This window comes from Haliotis cracherodii, unplaced genomic scaffold, assembly GCF_022045235.1.
Source record: "Haliotis cracherodii isolate W230 unplaced genomic scaffold, xgHalCrac1.p SCAF_6, whole genome shotgun sequence".
Taxonomy (NCBI): domain Eukaryota; kingdom Metazoa; phylum Mollusca; class Gastropoda; order Lepetellida; family Haliotidae; genus Haliotis; species Haliotis cracherodii.
In genome coordinates, this window is record NW_027266319.1 from 295,823 (window position 1) to 320,877 (window position 25,055).

Sequence of the window (25,055 nt, forward strand, 5' to 3'; positions counted from 1 at the left end):
ATCAGCCCAAGACCCCCATATCAGCCCGAGACTCCCATATCAACCCGAGACCCCCATATCAACTCGAGACCCCCATATCAGCCCGAGACCCCCATATCAGCCCGAGACTCCCATATCAGCCCGAGACCCCCATATCAGCCCGAGACCCCCATATCAAGCCGAGACCCCATATAAGCCCGAGACCGCAATATCAACCCGAGACCCCCATATCAACCCGAGACCCCCATATCAGCCCGAGACCCCCATATCAGCCCGAGACCCCCTTATCAGCCTGAGACCCCCATATCAGCCCAAGACCCCCATATCAGCCCATATCAGCAAGTGAAGGCAAAACATTTTCACCTTGTTTGGAAGTCATTGTCATGGGAAAGCTAGCTTAGCAGTTTACCCACTAAAAGACAAAACTCTAATTTGGTATCGATCGCCCATTCAAATGCATTGACATGTCAGACCGACAGGGGTGTAATACAGGTCTGGTTATTACACCCCGGGTGATGTGACCGTCTATAATATACCTCATGTCATTGATAGGTACCCGGTATATGATAAAGGTCGTTAAACCAGCTTGGCATGTAGGACAGTGGTGGACAGCAGTACATGGACGTCTGGGAGGTTCAATTCTGTATCTCTACCCTTCTGGTGCTGTATGTCCGTAAACTACCTTGTGTGAATGGTGTTTAACACTGAACCTGTGAAGATCCGGAGTAGAACAGGTCTTCAGCAACCCATGTTTGCCGTAAAAGGCAACTATGCTTGTTGTAAGCATCTTCCCGAGGCAAGAGAGTTAACTCACTTTAAAAGTCCAGTTTCCACCTTTGCCGAACTAAGCTGGAATTCCTGGGCTCGATCGTAGCGCCACCAGTGGCTATTACGAGTAATGCCCTTTCTATGCCTCTCCTTTTGACCAATCTGATTCAACCTCTTGTATCACTTGCATTTGCTTCAAACAAAACGGTGGCGCCCAGTCAAGACGACCTGATCGATAATCAAGATCTATATTGTGATCAAACGAGTCTTACATCGCGAAGTACATCAAATCACGTGAGCACCTTGATTAAAAACATGAAAAGATATAGAAAAAATCTGTTGACAACGAGTTAGCGGTGCACATGCTTTGCAAATCCTGCAGTCGACCGAAATCTGCATGACAGTTTACGAACCGGATTTCGATTTCGGTGCGCGATTTTGATTGGACTATGCATAAACTCGTTAGCCCAGCCAAAATATAACTTCATAATACCAGCCTAGTTTGGCAAGGGTGGAAACTGGACTTTCATAGTCAGTTAACTCACTTGCCTCGGGAAGATGGTCGTAAGAGGCGACTAACGGGATTGGATGATCAGACTCGCTGACTTGGTTGATGCACGTCATCGTATCCCTATAACGTAGATCGATGTTCATGATGTCAATCACTGGATTGTCTGATCCAGACTTCATTATTTACAGACTGCAGTCATATAGCTGGAATATTGCTGAGTGCAGCGATAAACAACAAATAAACAAACAAATCAATATCAGTAATGAAAACTCATCAATGCATTCAAGAGTATTATTTTGCCAGTGAATGAGTGAGTTAATTGGATTTTATGAAACTTCAACCAGTATTTCAGTTACATCACTGCCTGGGAGAAACACCAGCATGTGGGCCAGGGATTTATACCAACTGCCACAATATGTATATTAAGTATTAGGGCTGGGCTCCACATTTACTACCCAGGTACCCACCCCCTTATAACCCAACCCTACCCGGGTACCCACTTATACCCGGGAATAGTTTGACCGTAGCCCTGGACAAAATGTATTAAGATACACATATAAAACGATCTGGTCATGCATACACGGAAGTTAACTGAAGTTTTATCTTTATTCAAACATGAACGTCAGAAGAATGGGTGCATGGTCAGAAAGATGCGAACATCAGTGACTTGTAGTGTAACCATATACAGTTGTAGATCATTTTTCTCATTAAACAATATATCACATGACTAACCAAGGGTCCGGGTAGTCCTGTGGGTCGTGAGAAGGACCCACCCGACCTGAGTACCCAACATACCGGTACCAGCCCTATGAAGTATGTAAGGCTTACTGAAACAGGCCATACAAAGGCCCATGTTTCCCAAACAGACTACCGGTATACCATTTTTGTACATCAATAACTTCTGTCATGAGTTGAGTATTCATTCCTCAACATCTTGGTAATAATAACAGTAATTGGCAAAAAAAGAAAATGTCAGCAATGTAATAAATTCAGTCATTTAAAACTGAACATATCTCCAGGTTACCGGTAACACTGAAAGCCGCTATCCTGTCTGTGCCTGTTAGAAAATCAAACGTTTTTTCAAGATAACATCACATAAATAAGTACACGTTGCCTGATAACCCAGTTCTGAAATAGCTTTTTTAAAATTGTGTTACCAGGAAACGAACACAGTCTCAAATTAACTGCACTTGGAACAGGAAGTGATTTTTAAAGAAGAAATCAACAGTATCTACAGTAGCAATTTCCTCTTTTTCAATCTTATGCAAAACAATACAAGTGTAAGAACGGACACTGCAGGTCATAAACTACCAGATTATCTTCCATGGCCACCTCACAACTAAACACCATCACACGCCCACCGCAAATTTAAATTTTAAATATTTCTGAAAAAGAATACTTGGATTTTTTTTTTAAATTGGATAAATGTATTGATTAATTTGATTGAGATCTTGTCTCCTGTTTTAACATGAAGCTGGCCATTTCCTCAATTTAGATTTCTACGTAAAGTAAGAAGTGCCTCCATAAATTATTTTAACAACTAACTGTTTGGTTGGCATTCTAGAAATTGGTGAGTAAACAAGAAACACAGTGTTATGGATAACAACTTGTGATTTATTGGCTGTAAGCTTGGTAACGGTGTAAGGATCTACATCGAAATGTCGCTATATGCAATAAACCTGAAGTTATGATCCATGGAGTGGTATGTGTTCCTATTTTCACAACTGTTTTATTCAGCATGTAACAAATATGTAAGAAAAGAAAATAGTTCCCAGCAAAAACACATGACTTTTCTTGATCATTGGTTGGAACATATTCTTACATATAAAATCACAAAGTACTAACAGTATAATTACTACAAAATATGGCTGCCCACCCACCTATATTTCCAATCTACAGGTTAAATTAGAGTTTAACATATTGAGACACTGCTTGTGTGATCAGGAGAATAACAATAGGCTGTTTATATTCCACATATTTCCACACCACTCAGGGGCAAGCTGAAAGCGCTATTATTACCTGGTCACTGGATCAGTGTGCACTCAAGAATCATTCTCAGCTCCCTGGGGAGTATACAACCTAAGGGGCCAGTTAGGCCCTAAAAGGTTAACAATTACATTGCCATTTCATCCTACCAGGTACCCATTCACTGCTGGGTGAACATAGGCACATTTTGAACAAAGTCACTGTGTTACATGTGTTACAGTGTGTTACATGTGTTACAGTGTGTTACAGTGTGGGGCAGTGTGGGGCAGTGTGTTACAGTGTGTTACATGTGTTACAGTGTGGGGCAGTGTGGGGCAGTGTGTTACAGTGTGGGGCAGTGTGTTACAGTGTGGGGCAGTGTGTTACAGTGTGTTACAGTGTGTTACATGTGTTACAGTGTGGGGCAGTGTGTTACAGTGTGTTACATGTGTTACAGTGTGGGGCAGTGTGTTAAAGTGTGTTACATGTGTTACAGTGTGTTACATGTGTTACAGTGTGTTACAGTGTGTTACAGTGTGGGGCAGTGTGTTAAAGTGTGTTACATGTGTTACATGTGTTACAGTGTGGGGCAGTGTGTTACATGTGTTACAGTGTGTTACATGTGTTACAGTGTGGGGCAGTGTGTTACAGTGTGGGGCAGTGTGTTACAGTGTGTTACATGTGTTACAGTGTGGGGCAGTGTGGGGCAGTGTGGGGCAGTGTGTTACAGTGTGGGGCAGTGTGTTCCACATGTGTTACAGTGTGGGGCAGTGTGTTACAGTGTGTTACATGTGTTACATGTGTTACAGTGTGGGGCAGTGTGTTACATGTGTTACAGTGTGTTACAGTGTGTTACATGTGTTACAGTGTGGGGCAGTGTGTTACAGTGTGTTACATGTGTTACAGTGTGTTACAGTGTGGGGCAGTGTGTTAAAGTGTGTTACATGTGTTACATGTGTTACAGTGTGGGGCAGTGTGTTACATGTGTTACAGTGTGTTACATGTGTTACAGTGTGGGGCAGTGTGGGGCAGTGTGTTACAGTGTGGGACAGTGTGTTACAGTGTGTTTCATGTGTTACAGTGTGGGGCAGTGTGGGGCAGTGTGTTACAGTGTGGGGCAGTGTGGGGCAGTGTGTTACAGTGTGTTACATGTGTTACAGTGTGGGGCAGTGTGTTACAGTGTGTTACATGTGTTACAGTGTGTTACATGTGTTACAGTGTGGGGCAGTGTGGGGCAGTGTGTTACAGTTTGTTACAGTGTGGGGCAGTGTGTTACACGTGTTACAGTGTGTTACATGTGTTACAGTGTGTTACAGTGTGTTACATGTGTTACAGTGAGTTACATGTGTTACAGTGTGTTACATGTGTTACAGTGTGTTACATGTGTTACAGTGTGGGGCAGGACCGAAGCCCTAGACCCTCAGCAGCCAAGCCCATCCAAGGGCTCTCTGCAACTGACAATGCCTAACTTCTCCTGATGTGTGACCTGTGCACAAGTCCACATGCCACCACTGGTCCCGACTGAATGATTAACTGTTAAACTGAAATGGTGTCTCAACTTGGAAACACTTGCTTGGACTGCCAGCTGGCACAAGGCTACTCCCCACTGAAGTGACCCCTGTAAGGCAACTTATATACTGCATGTAACACTGTATGTTGACAGTGGCAGGTACATTGTGAGAGGACCGTATGTTGACAGTAGCAGGAACATTGTGAGAGGACCGTATGTTGACAGTGGCAGGTACATTGTGAGAGGACCGTATGTTGACAGTGGCAGGTACATTGTGAGAGGACCGTATGTTGACAGTGGCAGGTACATTGTGAGAGGACCGTATGTTGACAGTGGCAGGTACATTGTGAGAGGACCGTATGTTGACAGTAGCAGATACATTGTGAGAGGACTGTATGTTGACAGTGGCAGGTACATTGTGAGAGGACCGTATGTTGACAGTGGCAGGTACATTGTGAGAGGACCGTATGTTGACAGTGGCAGGTGCATTGTGAGAGGACCGTATGTTGACAGTGGCAGGTACATTGTGAGAGGACCGTATGTTGACAGTGGCAGGTACATTGTGAGAGGACCGTATGTTGACAGTAGCAGATACATTGTGAGAGGACCGTATGTTGACAGTGGCAGGTACATTGTGAGAGGACCGTATGTTGACAGTAGCAGGTACATAGTGAGAGGACCGTATGTTGACAGTAGCAGGTACATTGTGAGAGGACTGTATTTTGACAGTAGCAGGTAAATTGTGAGAGGACCGTATGTTGACAGTGGCAGGTACATTGTGAGAGGAGGCAGCACCTGCTACTGTAGGATGACTGTATATCTATAACAACACCCAGTCATTGTATCCCACGTCAGGGAGTGGTGTATAAATATTTTATACATCATCAGCCTCATAAAACATTGATAACTCTTCCATCATATCAAGCAGTGAGAATTGATTTTCTAATCTTGTTTTAGTGGGCGAGCCGCAACACCAGTGTATAGGGTTACGTCCCCTGGGGGCCCCTGGTGTTGAGTGTGTAAACCTAACAGACATATTCCCCTCCTGGCTGCTCACAGCGACATCGTGTTTAATATGATCATAATCCGCAACCACCTGGCAGCAAACAAAAATCATCACAGGCTGAAGATACATGCTCTGACATGAAGGCTCCTACAACATCTAATGATCGGTCGGTGAAGGTGCAGGTCACACTGTATTTGTACAAAGTCAAGAAATATTCCATGGTGATTAAGAGTGACTTAGTGAGTGAATTGTGTTTATTGCCAATGGGGTTGTGTCTCATCACTGGTTGTGTTTGGGGAGCTTGAGGCCCAGGTACCGAGGCAGAAGGTTCTGATGTAGCTAGTGCTAATGGTGCTTGTCCGGGGTCAAAGCGTGCTGTTCCACACACTGATCACATTCTCAGGGCACCTGCTGCACTATGCTCTCTGTTCTGTGGGTGTAAACACGCCTTGAGTTGCTGTGTGCCACGCCCACCAACCCTGCATCGACCTTTACTCATGCCCCATGGCTTTTTTCATGTTTGTGAAACAGTTCTGATCCCTATTTCCCACATCATGACCAAGTTTCATGTATTGTTTCTTCTTTACTACATCATGGTGCCTACAGCCAACAGCAGTACAGCCAACAGTAGTACAGCCAACAGTAGTACAGCCAGCAGTAGTACAGCCAACAGCAGTACAGCCAACAGCAGTACAGCCAACAGTAGTACAGCCAGCAGCAGTACAGCCAACAGGAGTACAGCCAGCAATAGTACAGCCAGCAGCAGTACAGCCAACAGTAGTACAGCCAACAGTAGTACAGCCAGCAATAGTACAGCCAGCAGCAGTACAGCCAACAGTAGTACAGCCAACAGTAGTACAGCCAGCAATAGTACAGCCAGCAGCAGTACAGCCAACAGTAGTACAGCCAGCAGCAGTACAGCCAGCAGCAGTACAGCCAACAGCAGTACAGCCAGAAGTAGTACAGCCAGCAGCAGTACAGCCAACAGCAGTACAGCCAGCAGTAGTACAGCCAGCAGTAGTACAGCCAACAGCAGTACAGCCAACAGCAGTAGTACAGCCAACAGTAGTACAGCCAACAGTAGTACAGCCAGCAGCAGTACAGCCAGCAGCAGTACGGCCAACAGTAGTACGGCCAACAGAAGTACGGCCAGCAGTAGTACAGCCAACAGCAGTACAGCCAGCAGCAGTACAGCCAACAGCAGTACAGCCAGCAGCAGTACGGCCAACAGTAGTACGGCCAACAGCAGTACAGCCAACAGCAGTACAGCCAACAGCAGTACAGCCAACAGCAGTACAGCCAACAGCAGTACAGCCAACAGTAGTACAGCCAACAGCAGTACAGCCAACAGCAGTACAGCCAACAGTAGTACAGCCAACAGTAGTACAGCCAACAGCAGTACAGCCAGCAGCAGTACAGCCAGCAGCAGTACGGCCAACAGTAGTACGGCCAACAGAAGTACGGCCAGCAGTAGTACAGCCAACAGCAGTACAGCCAGCAGCAGTACAGCCAACAGCAGTACAGCCAGCAGCAGTACAGCCAACAGCAGTACAGCCAACAGAAGTACAGCCAGCAGTAGTACAGCCAGCAGTAGTACAGCCAACAGCAGTACAGCCAACAGTAGTACAGCCAGCAGCAGTACAGCCAGCAGCAGTACGGCCAACAGTAGTACGGCCAACAGAAGTACGGCCAGCAGTAGTACAGCCAACAGCAGTACAGCCAGCAGCAGTACAGCCAACAGCAGTACAGCCAGCAGCAGTACAGCCAACAGCAGTACAGCCAACAGTAGTACAGCCAGCAGTAGTACAGCCAGAAGTAGTACAGCCAACAGCAGTACAGCCAACAGTAGTACAGCCAACAGCAGTACAGCCAACAGTAGTACAGCCAACAGTAGTACAGCCAACAGTAGTACAGCCAACAGCAGTACAGCCAGCAGTAGTACAGCCAACAGCAGTACAGCCAACAGTAGTACAGCCAGCAGTAGTACAGCCAGAAGTAGTACAGCCAACAGTAGTACAGCCAACAGTAGTACAGCCAACAGCAGTACAGCCAACAGCAGTACAGCCAACAGCAGTACAGCCAGCAGTAGTACAGCCAACAGGAGTACAGCCAACAGCAGTACAGCCAGCAGTAGTACAGCCAGCAGCAGTACAGCCAGCAGTAGTACAGCCAGCAGTAGTACAGCCAGGCAGGTAATTATCACACAGTCAGTGTATCTGCCCTGTAGAGAGGAGGCAGGTAATTATCACACAGTCAGTGTATCTGCCCTGTACAAGGAGGCAGGTAATTATCACACAGTCGGTGTATCTGCCCTGTAGAGAGGAGGCAGGTAATTATCACACAGTCAGTGTATCTGCCCTGTACAAGGAGGCAGGTAATTATCACACAGTCGGTGTATCTGCCCTGTACAAGGCGGCAGGTAATTATCACACAGTCAGTGTATCTGCCCTGTAGAGAGGAGGCAGGTAATTATCACACAGTCAGTGTATCTGCCCTGTAGAGAGGAGGCAGGTAATTATCACACAGTCAGTGTATCTGCCCTGTACAAGGAGGCAGGTAATTATCACACTGTCAGTGTATCTGCCCTGTAGAGAGGAGGCAGGTAATTATCACACAGTCGGTGTATCTGCCCTGTAGAGAGGAGGCAGGTAATTATCACACAGTCAGTGTATCTGCCCTGTAGAGAGGAGGCAGGTAATTATCACACAGTCAGTGTATCTGCCCTGTAGAGAGGAGGCAGGTAATTATCACACAGTCGGTGTATCGTGCACACGGAAACAGACTGCACCAGCCCAACTCACAACTGCACCTGTAATTCATCTGACCAGCCATGAAGAATTCCACATTAATCTTTGTTTAATTGCTGGGAACATCAGCAGTGGAGGCTGAGACTGGATGTGGAGGAATTAAAGCAGATTAAACAGATCCAGGACCTATCCGTGATGATTGCTTCCTTGTGGAGGAAATACACTGCTAAATAGCTTGTACTCTTGACTGTGGAGTTCATGATGGATTCCAAACCGCCATCAGTCAGACGTGGATACGATGTTCATTCCAAGTCTGGAATGACTTCACACACTCCAGCTCTGTAACAATGGCGGCCTTCATTTCACAGTTCAGCATTCCAGCTTTCCTGAAGTACTTTCACTAATGGAGCGAAACTAACAACAAGAGCTAAACAGCTCACAAGGTTTTAATAAGGGTAGACGGATGTATTGGGTACACAAACATAGTAATTAATCAAAAAGGCAAGTTAGAACCTACTTGGTCCTGATACATAAATAACTTCACCTATACTCTTAGAGGGAGAGTGAGTGAGGAAGGGAGAGTGAGGGAGGGAGAGTGAGGGAGGGAGGGAGAGTGAGGGAGGGAGAGTGGATGTGTGGGTGGGAGAGTGAGTGAGGGAGGGAGAGTGAGGGAGGGAGAAGGAGGGAGAGTGAGGGAGGGAGAGTGAGGGAGGGAGGGAGAGTGAGGTAGGGAGAGTGGATGTGTGGGTGGGAGAGTGAGGGAGGGAGAGTGAGGGAGGGAGAAGGAGTGAGGGAGGGAGGGAGAGTGAGTGAGGGAGGGAGAGTGAGGGAGGGAGAGTGAGTGAGGGAGGGAGAGTGAGGGAGGGAGGGAGAGTGAGGGAGGGAGAGTGGATGTGTGGGTGGGAGAGTGAGGGAGGGACAGGGAGGGAGAGTGAGGGAGGGAGGGAGAGTGAGGTAGGGAGGGAGAGTGAAGGAGGGAGAGTGGATGTGTGGGTGGGAGAGTGAGTGAGTGAGGGAGAGTGAGGGAGGGAGAGTGAGGGAGGGAGAGTGGATGTGTGGGTGGGAGAGTGAGGGATGGACGGAGAGGGAGGGTGGGAGAGAGAGAGGGAGGGAGGGAGGGAGAGTGAGTGAGGGAGAGTGAGGGAGGGAGAGTGAGGGAGGGAGAGTGGATGTGTGGGTGGGAGAGTGAGGGATGGACGGAGAGGGAGGGTGGGAGAGTGAGAGGGAGGGAGAGAGAGGGAGGGAGAGGGAGGGAGGGAGAGTGAGGGAGGGAGAGGGAGGGAGAGTGAGGGAGGGAGAGAGAGTGAGGGAGGGAGAGTGAGGGAGGGAGAGTGGATGTGTGGGTGGGAGAATGAGGGAGGGAGAGGGAGGGAGAGTGAGGGAGGGAGAGAGAGTGAGGGAGGGAGAGTGAGGGAGGGAGGGAAAGTGAGTGAGGAAGAGTGAGTGAGGGAGGGAGAGGGAGAGGGAGGGAGAGTGAGTGAGGGAGGGAGAGTGAGGGAGGGAGGGAGAGTGAGGGTGGGAGAGTGAGGGTGGGAGAGTGAGGGAGGGAGAGTGAGTGAGTGAGGGAGGGAGGGAGAGGGAGGGAGGGAGGGAGGGAGGGAGAGTGAGGGAGGGAGGGAGAGTGGATGTGTGGGTGGGAGAGTGAGGGTGGGAGAGTGGATGTGTGGGTGGGAGAGTGAGGGTGGGAGAGTGAGGGAGGGAGAGTGAGGGAGGGAGGGAGAGTGGATGTGTGGGTGGGAGAGTGAGGGTGGGAGAGTGAGGGTGGGAGAGTGAGGGTGGGAGAGTGAGGGTGGGAGAGTGAGGGAGGGAGGGAGGGAGGGAGGGAGAGTGAGGGAGGGAGGGAGAGTGAGGGAGGGAGAGTAGATGTGTGGGTGGGAGAGTGAGGGTGGGAGAGTGAGGGAGGGAGAGTGAGGGAGGGAGGGAGAGTGGATGTGTGGGTGGGTGAGGGAGGGAGGGAGAGTGGATGTGTGGGTGGGTTTGGGTGAGTGGGTGGGAGAGTGAGTGAGGAAGTAAGTGAGGACCCTGATTGATCTGCTAACTGTACAGTGATCGATTGGGCCAAAGGTAGACTGTGGACAAAAGTTAAATATTTACATTTCTATTAACTTTTATATCGTTTCTAGTTATTTTATTTTTGTTTAAAGTTCAACCATTCCTCTGATATGCAACTAACTACAGAGTGATTCATTCATCGTGCAGCCATACATAAAATTCCAATCAGCTACCGATTGTGATTAGTGATTGATTAAGTATAACAAACCAACCATGACAAACAATCCATCATAAGATCCAATGGCCCAATCACAACAAACAGAGTCGACCTCTGATCCATATAGCCATGCTGTTGAACTAACCATTGATAATTCTTGTGACATCACTCTATTGTTTTGGGGTATTATCGGTATTATTTCCCACTAACAATTCAAGCTAGATAGCTGAAACCCCCATCAACATGTACTCTTCACATCTCTGAGTGACTCGTTTGATCCTGGCCGCATCATACCAAAAGACGTTAGAATGTAGTACTTGTTACCCTGTCTGGCGCTCAGCATTAAGGGGCTAAAACAAGGACTGGTCGGCTCAGTGTCAGTATACTGTGTCTGAGTGGGGTATTCATATTACACTGCAGCATGGTTTCTTTGTAAGCTTACACTAGAAAATGGTCATTAGTCCGGACAATCACGAGCAACCACACACACACACACACACACACACACACACACACACACACACACACACACACACACACACACACACACACACACACACACACACACACACACACACACACACACACACACACACACACACACACACATGTGCATTCTTCATGACATAAACTTCAGGGTCAATCCAATCACTCACTCACTCACTCCGATTTTCACAGGATACACATACAATACAACAAAACATAACTACTAGAATAACACACTACTATAATAACACACTACTAGAATAACACACTACTAGAATAACACACTACTAGAATAACACACTACTAGAATAACACACTACTATAATAACACACTACTAGAACAACACACTACTAGAATAACACACTACTAGAATAACACACTACTAGAATAACACACTACTAGAATAACACACTACTAGAATAACACACTACTATAATAACACACTACTAGAATAACACACTACTAGAATAACACACTACTAGAATAACACACTACTATAATAACACACTACTAGAATAACACACTACTAGAATAACACACTACTAGAATAACACACTACTAGAACAACACACTACTATAATAGTTACTCTTTCTCCGCCCCCTATCAGTGTAACATGTGTGGATCTGTGTGCACCTCAACACATGCAATCTGGACACCTCAACACATGCAGTCTGGACACCTCAACACATGCAGTCTGGACACCTCAACACATGCCGTCTGGACACCTCAACACATGCAGTCTGGACACCTCAACACATGCAGTCTGGACACCTCAACACATGCAGTCTGGACACCTCAACACATGCAGTCTGGACACCTCAACACATGCAGTCTGGACACCTCAACACATGCAGTTTGGACACCTCAACACATGCAGTCTGGACACCTCAACACATGCAGTCTGGACACCTCAACACATGCAGTCTGGACACCTCAACACATGCAGTCTGGACACCTCACCGCCAGCATGGGGAACATCCCCACACCAGACTTGCCGGGATCAGATCTTTTTGAGCTGTCAACGAGATCTGCCCCTGGTGGCAGTGCAAGGAACTACTTGTTGAACATGGCTAGGAGCCCTCACCACCAATTACAGGAATTATCAGCTAATTTGAGAAGTTTGCGGCCTAATGGTAGACTACAGATACATGCCAACACCTTGTAGTCTGTCAAAACCATCACAGATAATACCTACAGTTGGGCAGCCTTGCTCCAAGGCTGTACTGAAAGATAAGTCCATGGATGTGTAGTAATTCTATCCTCCTAATAGGCAAGTCTATATGTGGACAGTGACTCCAGTCTCTTATAGGGACAACTTGTTCCTATTATTGACCTAATCTAGAAATTATGATCAAAACTAGTAAATATTGCCTCAGAGACATGTGCAAGTCTAACATTTGGGCTACTGACTGTGATAAGCACCTTGTGCTGTCTGACTTCTGTCGCTGATATCCTCACACACAATGTGCAGGCAGGAAAAAGTAACTCAGATGGACATCGTGAAATAATTATTACATTTTCATCCTGCTTGTTTTCATAAATGAGACAAGAGGCATTTTCATAATTATCTTGTCATTCCAGAACAAGCCCAACCTAGATTGAGTGAGTGAGTAGCGTTTTTACACCGCTTTTAGCAATATTCCTTCAATATCACAGCTAGGGACACCAGAAATGGGCTTCACCATACCATCACGGAAGTACGACTTTGAAATACTGAAAGTTAAATTCTTTTTGTAAGAATAAACATTTTAATACATTTTTTATAGATATATCACAGTGGTGATAAAATGTTTGTTTTACAATTAAGTGAAATAGGAAAAAAACACAACTCAGAATTTTGTTGTCAAAACTCACTTGATGTTTTTCTAATCTCGGTTGGTCAGTCTAAAAAACCCTAAAAACATATAAGGCCTCAATGTTTTGCATTTGCAAACTTCCCAGAAATTATGGTGTGAGTGTGAACATATTTTTCAGGCACATTACTTTCGTTTTTCTTTTCAGCAGAGCAATATAATTCCAATCCAAAAAGATCATCGCTGCCTAACCATGACCGATACTCTCAGCAATGCAGAAGTTCTGAAATAGCTGCCTGTTCCCGGATGTGTGCTTAATTCCCAAGAACACCATCCACCGTGTTGGCGCCCCAGGTAAGCCAATTAAGACATACCTGCAATCTAGTGCAGAGAAAGCTTATTACCATGCAACATGTTTAGTGGGCCTCTGGCATATTTGCATATGTTAATATAGGAATATTCTGCCTCCGCTCATTACATCTTATAGCAAGTACAACAGACACAATGTATGACTCATTAAACATTCAATATGGCCGCCCTACTTCATGTGACTACTACTGAATCCAGTTCTGTCATGACAGTGTACACCAAGAACTGGCTTCAACTAAGTGTAATCATCATCATCATCATCATCATTACTGTCATCATCATTCATCATCACTGTCGTTGCCGTCATCATCATCATCACTGTCATCATCATCACTGTCGTCGTCATCATCATCCTCATCATCAACATCATCATCATCATTACATCATCATCATCTTAATTCATTGCCATTATCTTCATCACCATCCTTATTAATTATCATCATTGTGATTCTTTGTCATCTGTCTGGCACTATCATCATTCACTGACTCTCATCATCATTATCCATTGTCATCTTGTCACCATATTGTTCAGATAATACTGAATGATACTGTTGAGAGTGATGATTGTTTAAAATATACCTTTTTCTCAAATTCAAAAGTGTAATTTATTGTCAGAAAAAGCTCATAGCATTGTGTTGTGACAATGGTTAGTTGTCAGGAATGTATTACTATCTAATGTAAGCAGTGGTGTGGAAGTTACTTTATTTAGATGCTTATGTGAGTCATGTGTAATCTGGAATCTTCCAGAAAAGCTATAGACTCATCCATGAATGGTATGGAAGCCTTCAGAAGATGTATTCAGACTCAAAATGTGGGCAAGCGCGTGCCTCTATCATCTCACAGATACATCTCGCATTACATAGAGACCAGTGTGAAGATCATTGTTTTCACCCTGAATATGCAGCCTAGGCCTATTTTGGAAGCTTGACCCCAGATGCGGCAAGGTGCATATTATATCCACTGCTATTATATGTTATAGTGTCATTGTATTTGTACTGCCACTCTATTGTGTACTCCCACTGTAACTGATGTAAATTTGTACTGATTTTTAAACCTAGTATATATTATAATCCAGTGTCTTGAATCACCCAGGCCGACCATCCAGTACCTCAAGCAGAAGGTGTCAGGTCCGCTGCTATTTCTGCTTGCCACAAGCCAGAAGAGTAGGATATGTATCATCCCCTGATAACTTTACAGATCTAATCTGTAGAAGGATCATCCTTTTTAAATAAAACCTCCTAAAAGTGACACCAGCTAGGTTTTAACCTGTAAAATGAAAGCGTTTGTTTGTTGAAACAATAAGTCAGACACAAATAGACAATTCTCCAGCTTTGTGTGACCGGCCCAAGTTGTATTCCAGAAAGCGAAACAGTTCCAGCACAGAGGTCCTGTTCTTCCCATGATGGAAGCAGGCTGCACTATTGATAAACAGTGGGAAATAAACAATTCCTGTACGAGTTGATCAGACAACATGCACTAACAGTGAAGGTTTGCAGCACGTAGCCTTGCTCCAAGGCTGTACTGACACTCCAGTCTCTTTTAGGGACAACATGTTCTTATTATTTACATAATCTAGAACCTATGATTTAAACAGATAATTATTGCCTTAGAGACTTTAGCAAGTCTAGCAGCTCCTTATCTGGATGTCTGATCCACTGGAAGCAGTTGTTGCTTGACAGTATACTGCCTCCTACAAACAACCAAAGCTTATGTTGAAATGTCACTGGTCCATGACTGTACAAACTCTCTGACAGGTCTACAGTTTTGACAGTCTCAACTCAGACAGATGCATCACCAGTAACAATGGCCAACACTTCTCATGTTTAAAGATCTGAAGGCTTTACAAGTAATGTAGTCAACAAATTAACTTGAAAAACAGAAGACATTTGGGAGGAAATTTTCTTTCCACTTTTCTGTCATATTTCACTCTCCTGCAGTTGTCTCATGCAGTTGAATACTTGAGTGAATCTGGACCATCCAATCAAAAAGCAGGATGCATGTGGTCTTGAGCCAGACGTTAGCATTCTAAAATTATTCAGCTTCATTTCATTACCACCACAAATCAGTAATTTTGATTTCAGCAAAGAAAACTGACACGAAACACAGGATACACAATAATAATAAAATAGTACATTTGTTTTAAAAGGAAATTGTTATAATACACAGTAGAACACGGATATAATGAACTACAAGGGACCAGAGAAATCAGTTCGTTATATCTGTTGTTCGTTATACATGTTTTCGCTCGGAAACGTCGGCCATCTTGGATCAACAGCATTAATAATTCTCACTTTCGTGTCTAAACTGATAGCTTTCCTCTTACTATTGCCCGCCATGATAGAATATGCAAGTGATCTGACACTTGGACACAATCTCGTAATTTTTTTTATGTTTAATGTTTGTTTTACAGACAAGATTACATGTACAGGTAGGATTAACACAATGCAAATTAAACAAGGTTGATCCGTCACCGCTGATTGTATTGATTCGCCGCCATTGTGTTGATTCACCACTGATTGCATACAGCCAATTGTCAGTGACACTTGACACTGAGTGAGATTTCTCAGTTCGCTATACACATCACTAATTAGTGATAGATGGGCTTGTCGGTGATCAGATATCAGTTCGCTGTATCCGTTAGTTTGGTGTAGAGAGTTCGTCATATAAGTAAATTTTATATGATATTATATAGGAGATAAATCAGGGATTTTTTAACAGTTTGTTGTATCCGTTTTTTCGCTATATCCGTGTTCGTTATATCCGTGTTCGTTATATCCGTGTTCTACTGTACCTCATTTATATTTAGAATGTGCCTGTATGTTTTGTACTTCCTGTTCATATATTTGTAGAATTTGTTTGTAGAATATTGCCCGTTTCTCGATGGAATGTTACGCAATAAATACCTCATCTTATTTCACCCTTGATAGTACAAGACTTAGGGTGTAGATGCCATGGTGCTCAGATAAAAGATCAGATGTCAATGCGACCAATTTGTGGAATTGAACCCATACCCTCAGCATGACAAGCTAAAACTTTAACCACTATGCTACCCACCACCCCTCAATCCATGAAAGAGAAGAAAGAGAAGTGAACAGAGGCAAAATATGGAAGCCTACCATTACACCTGGCCAAGTGAACTATGCATGGTGAGACTGGCCCCCCTCCATCAGAGAGTAGTTATCAGGCGGAGAGACAGACAGACCTATTTATGTCACTCTCACAGATACAGGTGGGAGCCAACCTCATCCCTCAGCCTCCTAATGTCATAATGTCAGCCTCCTAAACAACAGGACCTGGGTAGATAAGAGTCCTGGCTCTCATTACCCATCCTTGGTTATCCAGGGTATTTCTAATGTTGTCGAGCTGCTGGTAAGAGTTAAGAGTTTGGACTTGACTTACGTCCCTTGGAAATAAATGCCATGCTGTGAGATTGCAAACTGCAATAATGGAGCTGGATGCGATTGCGGGAGATTGATGTGTTTGAACTGTTTCCATGTGTAATGCTACACCCTTGGGTGATCCATGATGTTTTACCTACATATATCTATACATGGGACATATTCATGACTTCTACGCAAGCCTGAAACGGTGAGGATGTCTCACAGAATAAACATAGTTATGAAACCGCTCCCTCGGTTTTCAGTCATTGTGCGACAACTTGGAAACAACTACAGTATTATATATCTTCCCTCTGTTCTGGTAAATACTCTGGCCTTCATTTCTGTTTCATTGTTTGGGAGCAGCATCGCCATTTTCATCTCTCGTATCAGGAACATTTCCCGGCACATGAGACTCCATGGTCACAATCACTTTGATTTGACATTTCCCGGCACATGAGACTCAATGGTCACAATCACTTTGATTTGACATTTCCCGGCACATGAGACTCCATGGTCACAATCACTTTGATTTGACATTTCCTGGCACATGAGACTCCATGGTCACAATCACTTTGATTTGACATATCCCGGCACAGGAGACTCCATGGTCACAATCACTTTGATTTGACATTTCCCGGCACATGAGACTCCATGGTCACAATCACTTTGATTTGACATTTCCCGGCACACGAGACTCCATGGTCACAATCACTTTGATTTGACATTTCCCGGCACACGAGACTCCATGGTCACAATCACTTTGATTTGACATTTCCCAGCACACGAGACTCCATGGTCACAATCACTTTGATTTGACATTTCCCGGCACATGAGACTCCATGGTCACAATCACTTTGATTTGACATTTCCCGGCACATGAGACTCCATGGTCACAATCACTTTGATTTGACATTTCCCGGCACATGACACTCCATGGTCACAATCACTTTGATTTGAAAGTTTGAAACGTGTAATGGAAGTAACAACGCATGTCGGTCTGATCTCTGATTAATGAAGAATTGGCACACTCGTATATGCAAGGGGCCGACGTATGGTTCTCAGTAGGAAGTGACAACTTGGAGACGATTGCTTGCGGTATATACAGTTTTACTTTATACATGTAGATATAGACACACAAAAGACACTATGTGCCAGGTCAGCACATAGTGGTAGTGGTTGTTGTCTAGGTGCCCCGGAGCACCCAGCCTAACCCTAGCTAGACTAAGGGTAAGACCTTTCTTTTTTTCTTTCTTCTCAATCTCTCTGGACCAAGGCTTATAAAGCCAGGGTCACCTGACATTTAGTAAGTAATAAATATAAATGTAAACAGTAATTCATCAGCAGGATGGCAGACGGTCGATGTACACAAAAAATGGGGATTAACAATTAATAGGATTAGCATCTTATAAATAACAGCAATTATATGTTTCAAGGCATATAGATGTCATGGCTCCAGGGTAATGAGCCTTTGCAATTAAATGTTCTTCAGACAATGGGTGTTGTGAATCAGTCACTATGATAGAACCATCAAATATCAGTTATTCAGATGGAGTTTTATTGTTCAGAATACTACACAGAAATTGCCCACAACTTTCCAACAATGCCTGTGAATGTTAATGAAGAAGGCGTGGTGTCGTCTACAGATGACATCCTTACCTTGTCAGCTTGCTGACGGGGTTAACCTCTTTGGTCATGTGGACAAGGCGTCCGACCTCTGATCAGAAGGTCCGTGGTTCGAATCCCATCACGGGACTCGGAAATTTTATGGCTGCTTCATTGGCGCCCAACGTGGGGCTGAGCACGTTCATATTATATTTGAGCAAAATAAGCCTCAGTACCCAACTATGCGGCCCGGGACGTGCCTTCTGTTGATGGGGAAGTATGTAGCAGGGCGTGGAGTCATCCCACAGATGACTTCCTTACCTTGTCAGATTGCTGACGGGGTTAACCTCTTTGGTCATGTGCACAAGGCGTCAGAACTCGGATCAGAAGGTCCAGGGTTCGAATCCTAACAATTCAGCACATGTCTGCACCTAGCAGTGATGGAGGACCAGGTAGGCTGAGTGTGCCATGGGGCTTGTATATCCCGCAATTAAACTGTCGCCTCTCAATAGGATGTGGAAGGTGTGGAGTCCTACTCACACACATGAACACACACACACACACACACACACGAACACACGAACACACACACACAGAACAAACACACACACACAGAGAAAACACACACACACACACAGACACAGAACACACACACACACGCACAGAACACACACACACACACACACACACACACACACACAGAACACACACACACACACACACACACACACACACACATGAACACACACACACACACACAGAACACACACACACACACAGAACACACACACACACACACGAACACACACACACAGAACACACACACACACACACACAGAACACACACACACACACACACAGAACACACACACAGAACACACACACACACACACACACACACACAGAACACACACACAGAACACACACACACACACACACACACACATGAACACACACACACAGAACACACACACACACACACACACACAGAGAGAACACACACACACACACACACACACACACACAGAACACACACACAGAACACACACACACACGCACAGAACACACAGAGCACACACATGCACATCTGACCAGCACAGCACCAGACACACCCAGTGTATTCTCCAAGCCCTAGGGATAAGTAGGGCCGACTGTAGACTTGCAATCTCTAAGACAATAATTATTAGTTTACATCATAATGTATAGTTTATGTTAATAATAACAACAAGTTGTCCCAATAAGAGACTGGAGTCCTTACTGTCCATATATCTAGACTTGCCTATTAGGAGGATAGAATTACTACTCATCCATGAACTTATCTTTCGGTACAGCCTTGGAGCAAGGCTAGGCTAGCTGCAGGCGAGAGTGTTTCTCCCAGTAATGGCTGCTACACAGTCTCCCATCATTCCTGAGTCTGTCACAGCCTCCTGATAACATTTGCCTAACTCCCTTCTACAGATAAGATACTGCCTAATTTCAGCAACAAGTTGATTGTAACTGTCTTCTGTGCCACTGATGGTATGCAGAATACACACTGAAATGTTTACACCAACTAGAAAACACTCATCTCCCACAAAAAAGAGGAATTAACCACTTGAATTATTTACATAAATTCCTTTTGGCTTAAAACATTCTGGCAGTCTACAGTAAAAGAATAACAAATATTTTCTTTTCTCCATCAGAAAGTTACACTAGCTATTTGATAACTGAATAATTGAGTCATGCATCAGAGGACATCAGAACCAAGTACATCCTACTGTATAGTTAGAGTACTGGTAATATCCAGAGGACATCAGAACCAAGTACATCCTACTGTATAGTTAGGGTACTGGTAATATCCAGAGGACATCAGAACCAAGTACATCCTACTGTATAGTTAGAGTAATGGTAATATCCAGAGGACATCATGTCCAGATCATGGTATGCAGACACTACAAGAGCTCTCCACCTAGACTTGCACAAGTCTCTAAGGCAATATTTATATGTTCAAATTATAATTTCGGATTATGTTAATAATATAAACAAGTTGTCCTAATAAGAGACTGGAGTCCTTAGTCATATCTAGACTTGCCTATTAGGAGGACAGAATCACTACACATCCATGGACTTTTCTTTTAGTACAACCTTGGAGTAAGGCTACTCTCCACTCCACTTGCATGTGTTTGAGTCTAGCGGCAGTCCCTGGTTCTATCTGCAGCAGGATGTGTGTGCCTCCATCAGTCAGACAGTCACACAGATGGTAGACTACACAATATTCACCAAATCAACAGCATGGAGGTGGAAATTAACTTCTTCAAAACTTACACTTAACTTTTCCAGCTGGGCGTCTTCATCGTCTTCACAAAAAAATTGATAGAGCAGGAGAAACATTTTACCACAAAAATCTTGATAGTTTTATCTCATCCAAAGCTATTCATGCTATAACTCAGGAGGAAGTTGCTAGCAAATTCTCCACTAATATGTTTCAGGTGTGTGTACAATCTGCAGCAACGGGGGAGCGCCCTCTGTGTGAGTGAGTGGGTGTCTTGGGGTTGAGTGTTGGTCGTATCGGTGCAGAGGATTCACTGGAGCAGAGAAGGGGTGTTTATCATTCAACTGCAACCACAAACCCACTTGGGACAGGACCGTAGCTGGGAATCAAACTCAATGCAACCTGGAAGCAAGGGGCACAACTCTTCCCCCTGAATCGAGGAAGATGGGTAATATATGCACGTGGAGAGAACCTGTTTAGGTTCAAGGTCCATGTGCATCCATTGTAAGGGACCGACTTGGGCCTGGGATTTTATCGAAAAAAAGAATTTGTCCCCCCCAAAATAATGATGCTTGAGACTGTTGAAAAAAAATGAAATTTCCTAACACAAAAATTACATTGTGGCAAGGTGTTTTTCTTTAAGAAACATTCAGGCTTATAGCTAAAGTTACAAAATAACTGTAGCTGTAGCTGAAAAAATATCCAACCTTGATAAAAACTCCCCGCACTCTGCCAGAATATGAAGTGGCTGGTGTCTAAAAGGCTGTAACATGCTGCTGGCCAGTTCTGTCCCCAGGGTCTCATGTGTATTTCTGTCAGCTGAACCCAAGTCATGTTTTTTTACCAGCATTTGATTCAGGTTTTATACGCAAGACTGATCAATATATTTGGCAGATTCCTGGATCCAGACATATGGCGGACTCCTGTCCTGTGCCGATACATGGATCCTTGATCTGGTCAGTGACCCCAGAATCTGACAGGTTGTTGGTATCTGATCAGTGACCCTAGTATCTGGTCAGTGACCCTAGTATCTGCCAGGTTCCTGGTATCTGGTCAGTGACCCCGGTATCTGGAGTGTGACCCTAGTATCTGCCAGGTTCCTGGTATCTGGTCAGTGACCCCGGTATCTGGAGTGTGACCCTAGTATCTGCCAGGTTCCTGGTATCTGGTCAGTGACCCTGGTTTCTGGTCAGTGACCCTAGTATCTGCCAGGTTCCTGGTAACTGGTCAGTGACCCTAGTATCTGGTCTGTGACCCTAGTATCTGCCAGGTTCCTGGTATCTGGTGAGTGACCCTGGTATCTGGTCAGTGACCCTGGTTTCTGGTCTGTGACCCTAGTATCTGCCAGGTTCCTGGTAACTGGTCAGTGACCCTGGTAACTGGTCAGTGACCCTGGTATCTGATCAGTGACCCTGGTATCTGGTCTGTGACCCTAGTATCTGGTCTGTGACCCTAGTATCTGGTCTGTGACCCTAGTATCTGCCAGGTTCCTGGTATCTGGTGAGTGACCCTGGTATCTGGTCAGTGACCCTGGTTTCTGGTCTGTGACCCTAGTATCTGCCAGGTTCCTGGTAACTGGTCAGTGACCCTGGTAACTGGTCAGTGACCCTGGTATCTGATCAGTGACCCTGGTATCTGGTCTGTGACCCTAGTATCTGGTCTGTGACCCTAGTATCTGCCAGGTTCCTGGTATCTGGTCAGTGACCCTGGTATCTGGTCAGTGACCCTGGTTTCTGGTCTGTGACCCTAGTATCTGCCAGGTTCCTGGAAACTGGTCAGTGACCCTGGTAACTGGTCAGTGACCCTGGTATCTGATCAGTGACCCTGGTATCTGGTCAGTGACCTTAGTATCTGCCAGGTTCCTGGTAACTGGTCAGTGACCCTGGTATCTGATCAGTGACCCTGGTATCTGGTCAGTGACCCTGGTATCTGGTCAGTGACCCTAGTATCTGCCAGGTTCCTGGTAACTGGTCAGTGACCCTGGTATCTGATCAGTGACCCTGGTATCTGGTCAGTGACCCTGGTATCTGCCAGGTTCCTGGTAACTGGTCAGTGACCCTGGTATCCTGTCAGTGACCCTGCTATCTGCCAGGTTCCTGGTAACTGGTCAGTGACCCTAGTATCTGCCAGGTTCGTGGTATCTGATGTGAGACATCAGGATATGCCAGGTTCCTGGTATCTGGTCTGTGACCCCGGTATATGCCAGGTTCCTGGTATCTGGTCAGTGACCTCGGTATATGCCAGGTTCCTGGTATTTGGTCTGTGACCCCGGTATATGTCAGGTTCCTGGTATCTGGTCTGTGACCCCAATATATGCCAGGTTCCTGGTATCTGGTCTGTGACCCCCGGTATATGCCAGGTTCCTGGTATTTGGTCTGTGACCCCCCGGTATATGCAAGGTTCCTGGTATCTGGTCTGTGACCCCGGTATATGCCAGGTTCCCGGTATCTGGTCTGTGACCCCGGTATATGCCAGGTTCCTGGTATCTGCTCAGTGACCCCGGTATATGCCAGGTTCCTGGTATCTGGTCATCCACAAAGGTCAGGCAAAGGTCACCAGTCACAGGTGAGAACAGTAAGAGATCACAGACACAAACAGGGGTACATATGGCCCTTTCCGCCACAACAGAGCCGGTAGGTGTAAATGTCACCACCAGAGGGCGCTGTGTATCTGACTCACACAGCCAGCAACACGTGGCCGACTCCTGGAGGAGATGCCCATTGACTGACACCTGTTGATTTGGGCAAATGTTTATTTATTTATTAACAATTGTCTGTCTGAGTGTGTGGTGATGAGATCCCCTTGTGTTGGCCTCCTGTAAGCTTACTGTCACGACCTTGTTGCTAGTCAGCTCTGAAGGAGGAGCACCAAGCTGCTGACTCAACATACATAGAAATACATTCATCTGCTTCTACAGCAGTAGCTCCGCTAGTACACATAGTTCATATTATTCAGACAGCAGTAGCTCCGCTAGTACACATAGTTCATATGATTCAGACAGCAGTAGCTCCGCTAGTACACATAGTTCATCTGCTTCTACAGCAGTAGCTCCGCTAGTACACATAGTTCATATGATTCAGACAGCAGTAGCTCCGCTAGTACACATAGTTCATCTGCTTCTACAGCAGTAGCTCCGCTAGTACACATAGTTCATCTGCTTCTACAGCAGTAGCTCCGCTAGTACACATAGTTCATCTGCTTCTACAGCAGTAGCTCCGCTAGTACACATAGTTCATATGATTCAGACAGCAGTAGCTCCGCTAGTACACATAGTTCATCTGCTTCTACAGCAGTAGCTCCGCTAGTACACATAGTTCATATTATTCAGACAGCAGTAGCTCCGCTAGTACACATAGTTCATATGATTCAGACAGCAGTAGCTCCGCTAGTACACATAGTTCATCTGCTTCTACAGCAGTAGCTCCGCTAGTACACATAGTTCATATGATTCAGACAGCAGTAGCTCCGCTAGTACACATAGTTCATCTGCTTCTACAGCAGTAGCTCCGCTAGTACACATAGTTCATATGATTCAGACAGCAAACTAAAACTCAGTCAGTGAATGCATTTTGATGCAGTGTGCAATTTGTCATATATATCACAGTGTGCAATTTGTCATATATATCACAGTGTGCAATTTGTCATATATATCACAGTGTGCAATTTGTCATATATATCACAGTTCGCAAATTGTCATATATATCACAGTGTGCAATTTGTCATATATATCACAGTGTGCAATTTGTCATATATATCACAGTGTGCAATTTGTCATATATATCACAGGGGTGCAATTTGTCATATACATCACAGTGTGCAATTTGTCATATATATCACAGTGATCAATTTGCACTGAGACTGGACTGAGTCTGGACCGAGTCTGGACCGAGGCTGGACCGAGTCTGGACTGAATCTGGACCAGGCAAACCAGTGAAAGCTTAAGCAACAATTTGTGCCACTCGGTTTTGATGACATCCAATCAACCACGTCACACAACCTTCATTAGTGTGTCATAAAATGACAGTAACTGTAATATGAAAGAACCTCATCTAATGGTGCCACAGGATAATATAGTACAGTATAGTCTACAGCAAGAACTTACCTCCTGGAGCTGTCATTGGCTTCGCCATCTTGAGACAGGGTCGGGGGTTGTCAGTTGCTAGGAGACAAGAGCCAGGTGAGTGACTGGTAGTATTGATTTTTACTTCACCCACAGCAAGTCAATGTTAGAACACGAGTAGTGACACATCCGGGGTAGAGCACAGGTTCCCCTTCATGTCTTCAACAACAGGCCCATCAAGACACACAGAACATAGGTGGATGGAAATAGTGGCTGGGGCACTGGTATAGTATCTCTTCAGGACTCAGGTGCTTGGTAATAGTGGCTGGGGCACTGGTATGGTATCTCTTCAGGACTCAGGTACTTGGTAATAGTGGCTGGGGAGCTGGTATTGTATCACTTCAGGACTCAGGTGCT

The 25,055-nt window shown here is 45.1% G+C and overlaps 2 protein-coding genes across 2 annotated transcripts in view; one reads left to right on the forward strand and one right to left on the reverse strand.

Moving 5' to 3' along the window:
• LOC139444878 (sarcospan-like) overlaps positions 1-25,055 on the reverse strand; it is a 54,445-nt gene that overhangs the window by 6,463 nt on the left and 22,927 nt on the right. The window lies entirely within an intron of this gene.
• Positions 6,333-8,057, forward strand: LOC139445230 (uncharacterized). Its single transcript, XM_071226368.1, has one exon. The coding sequence runs from the start codon at positions 6,333-6,335 to the stop codon at positions 8,055-8,057; it is 1,725 nt and encodes a 574-aa protein (XP_071082469.1).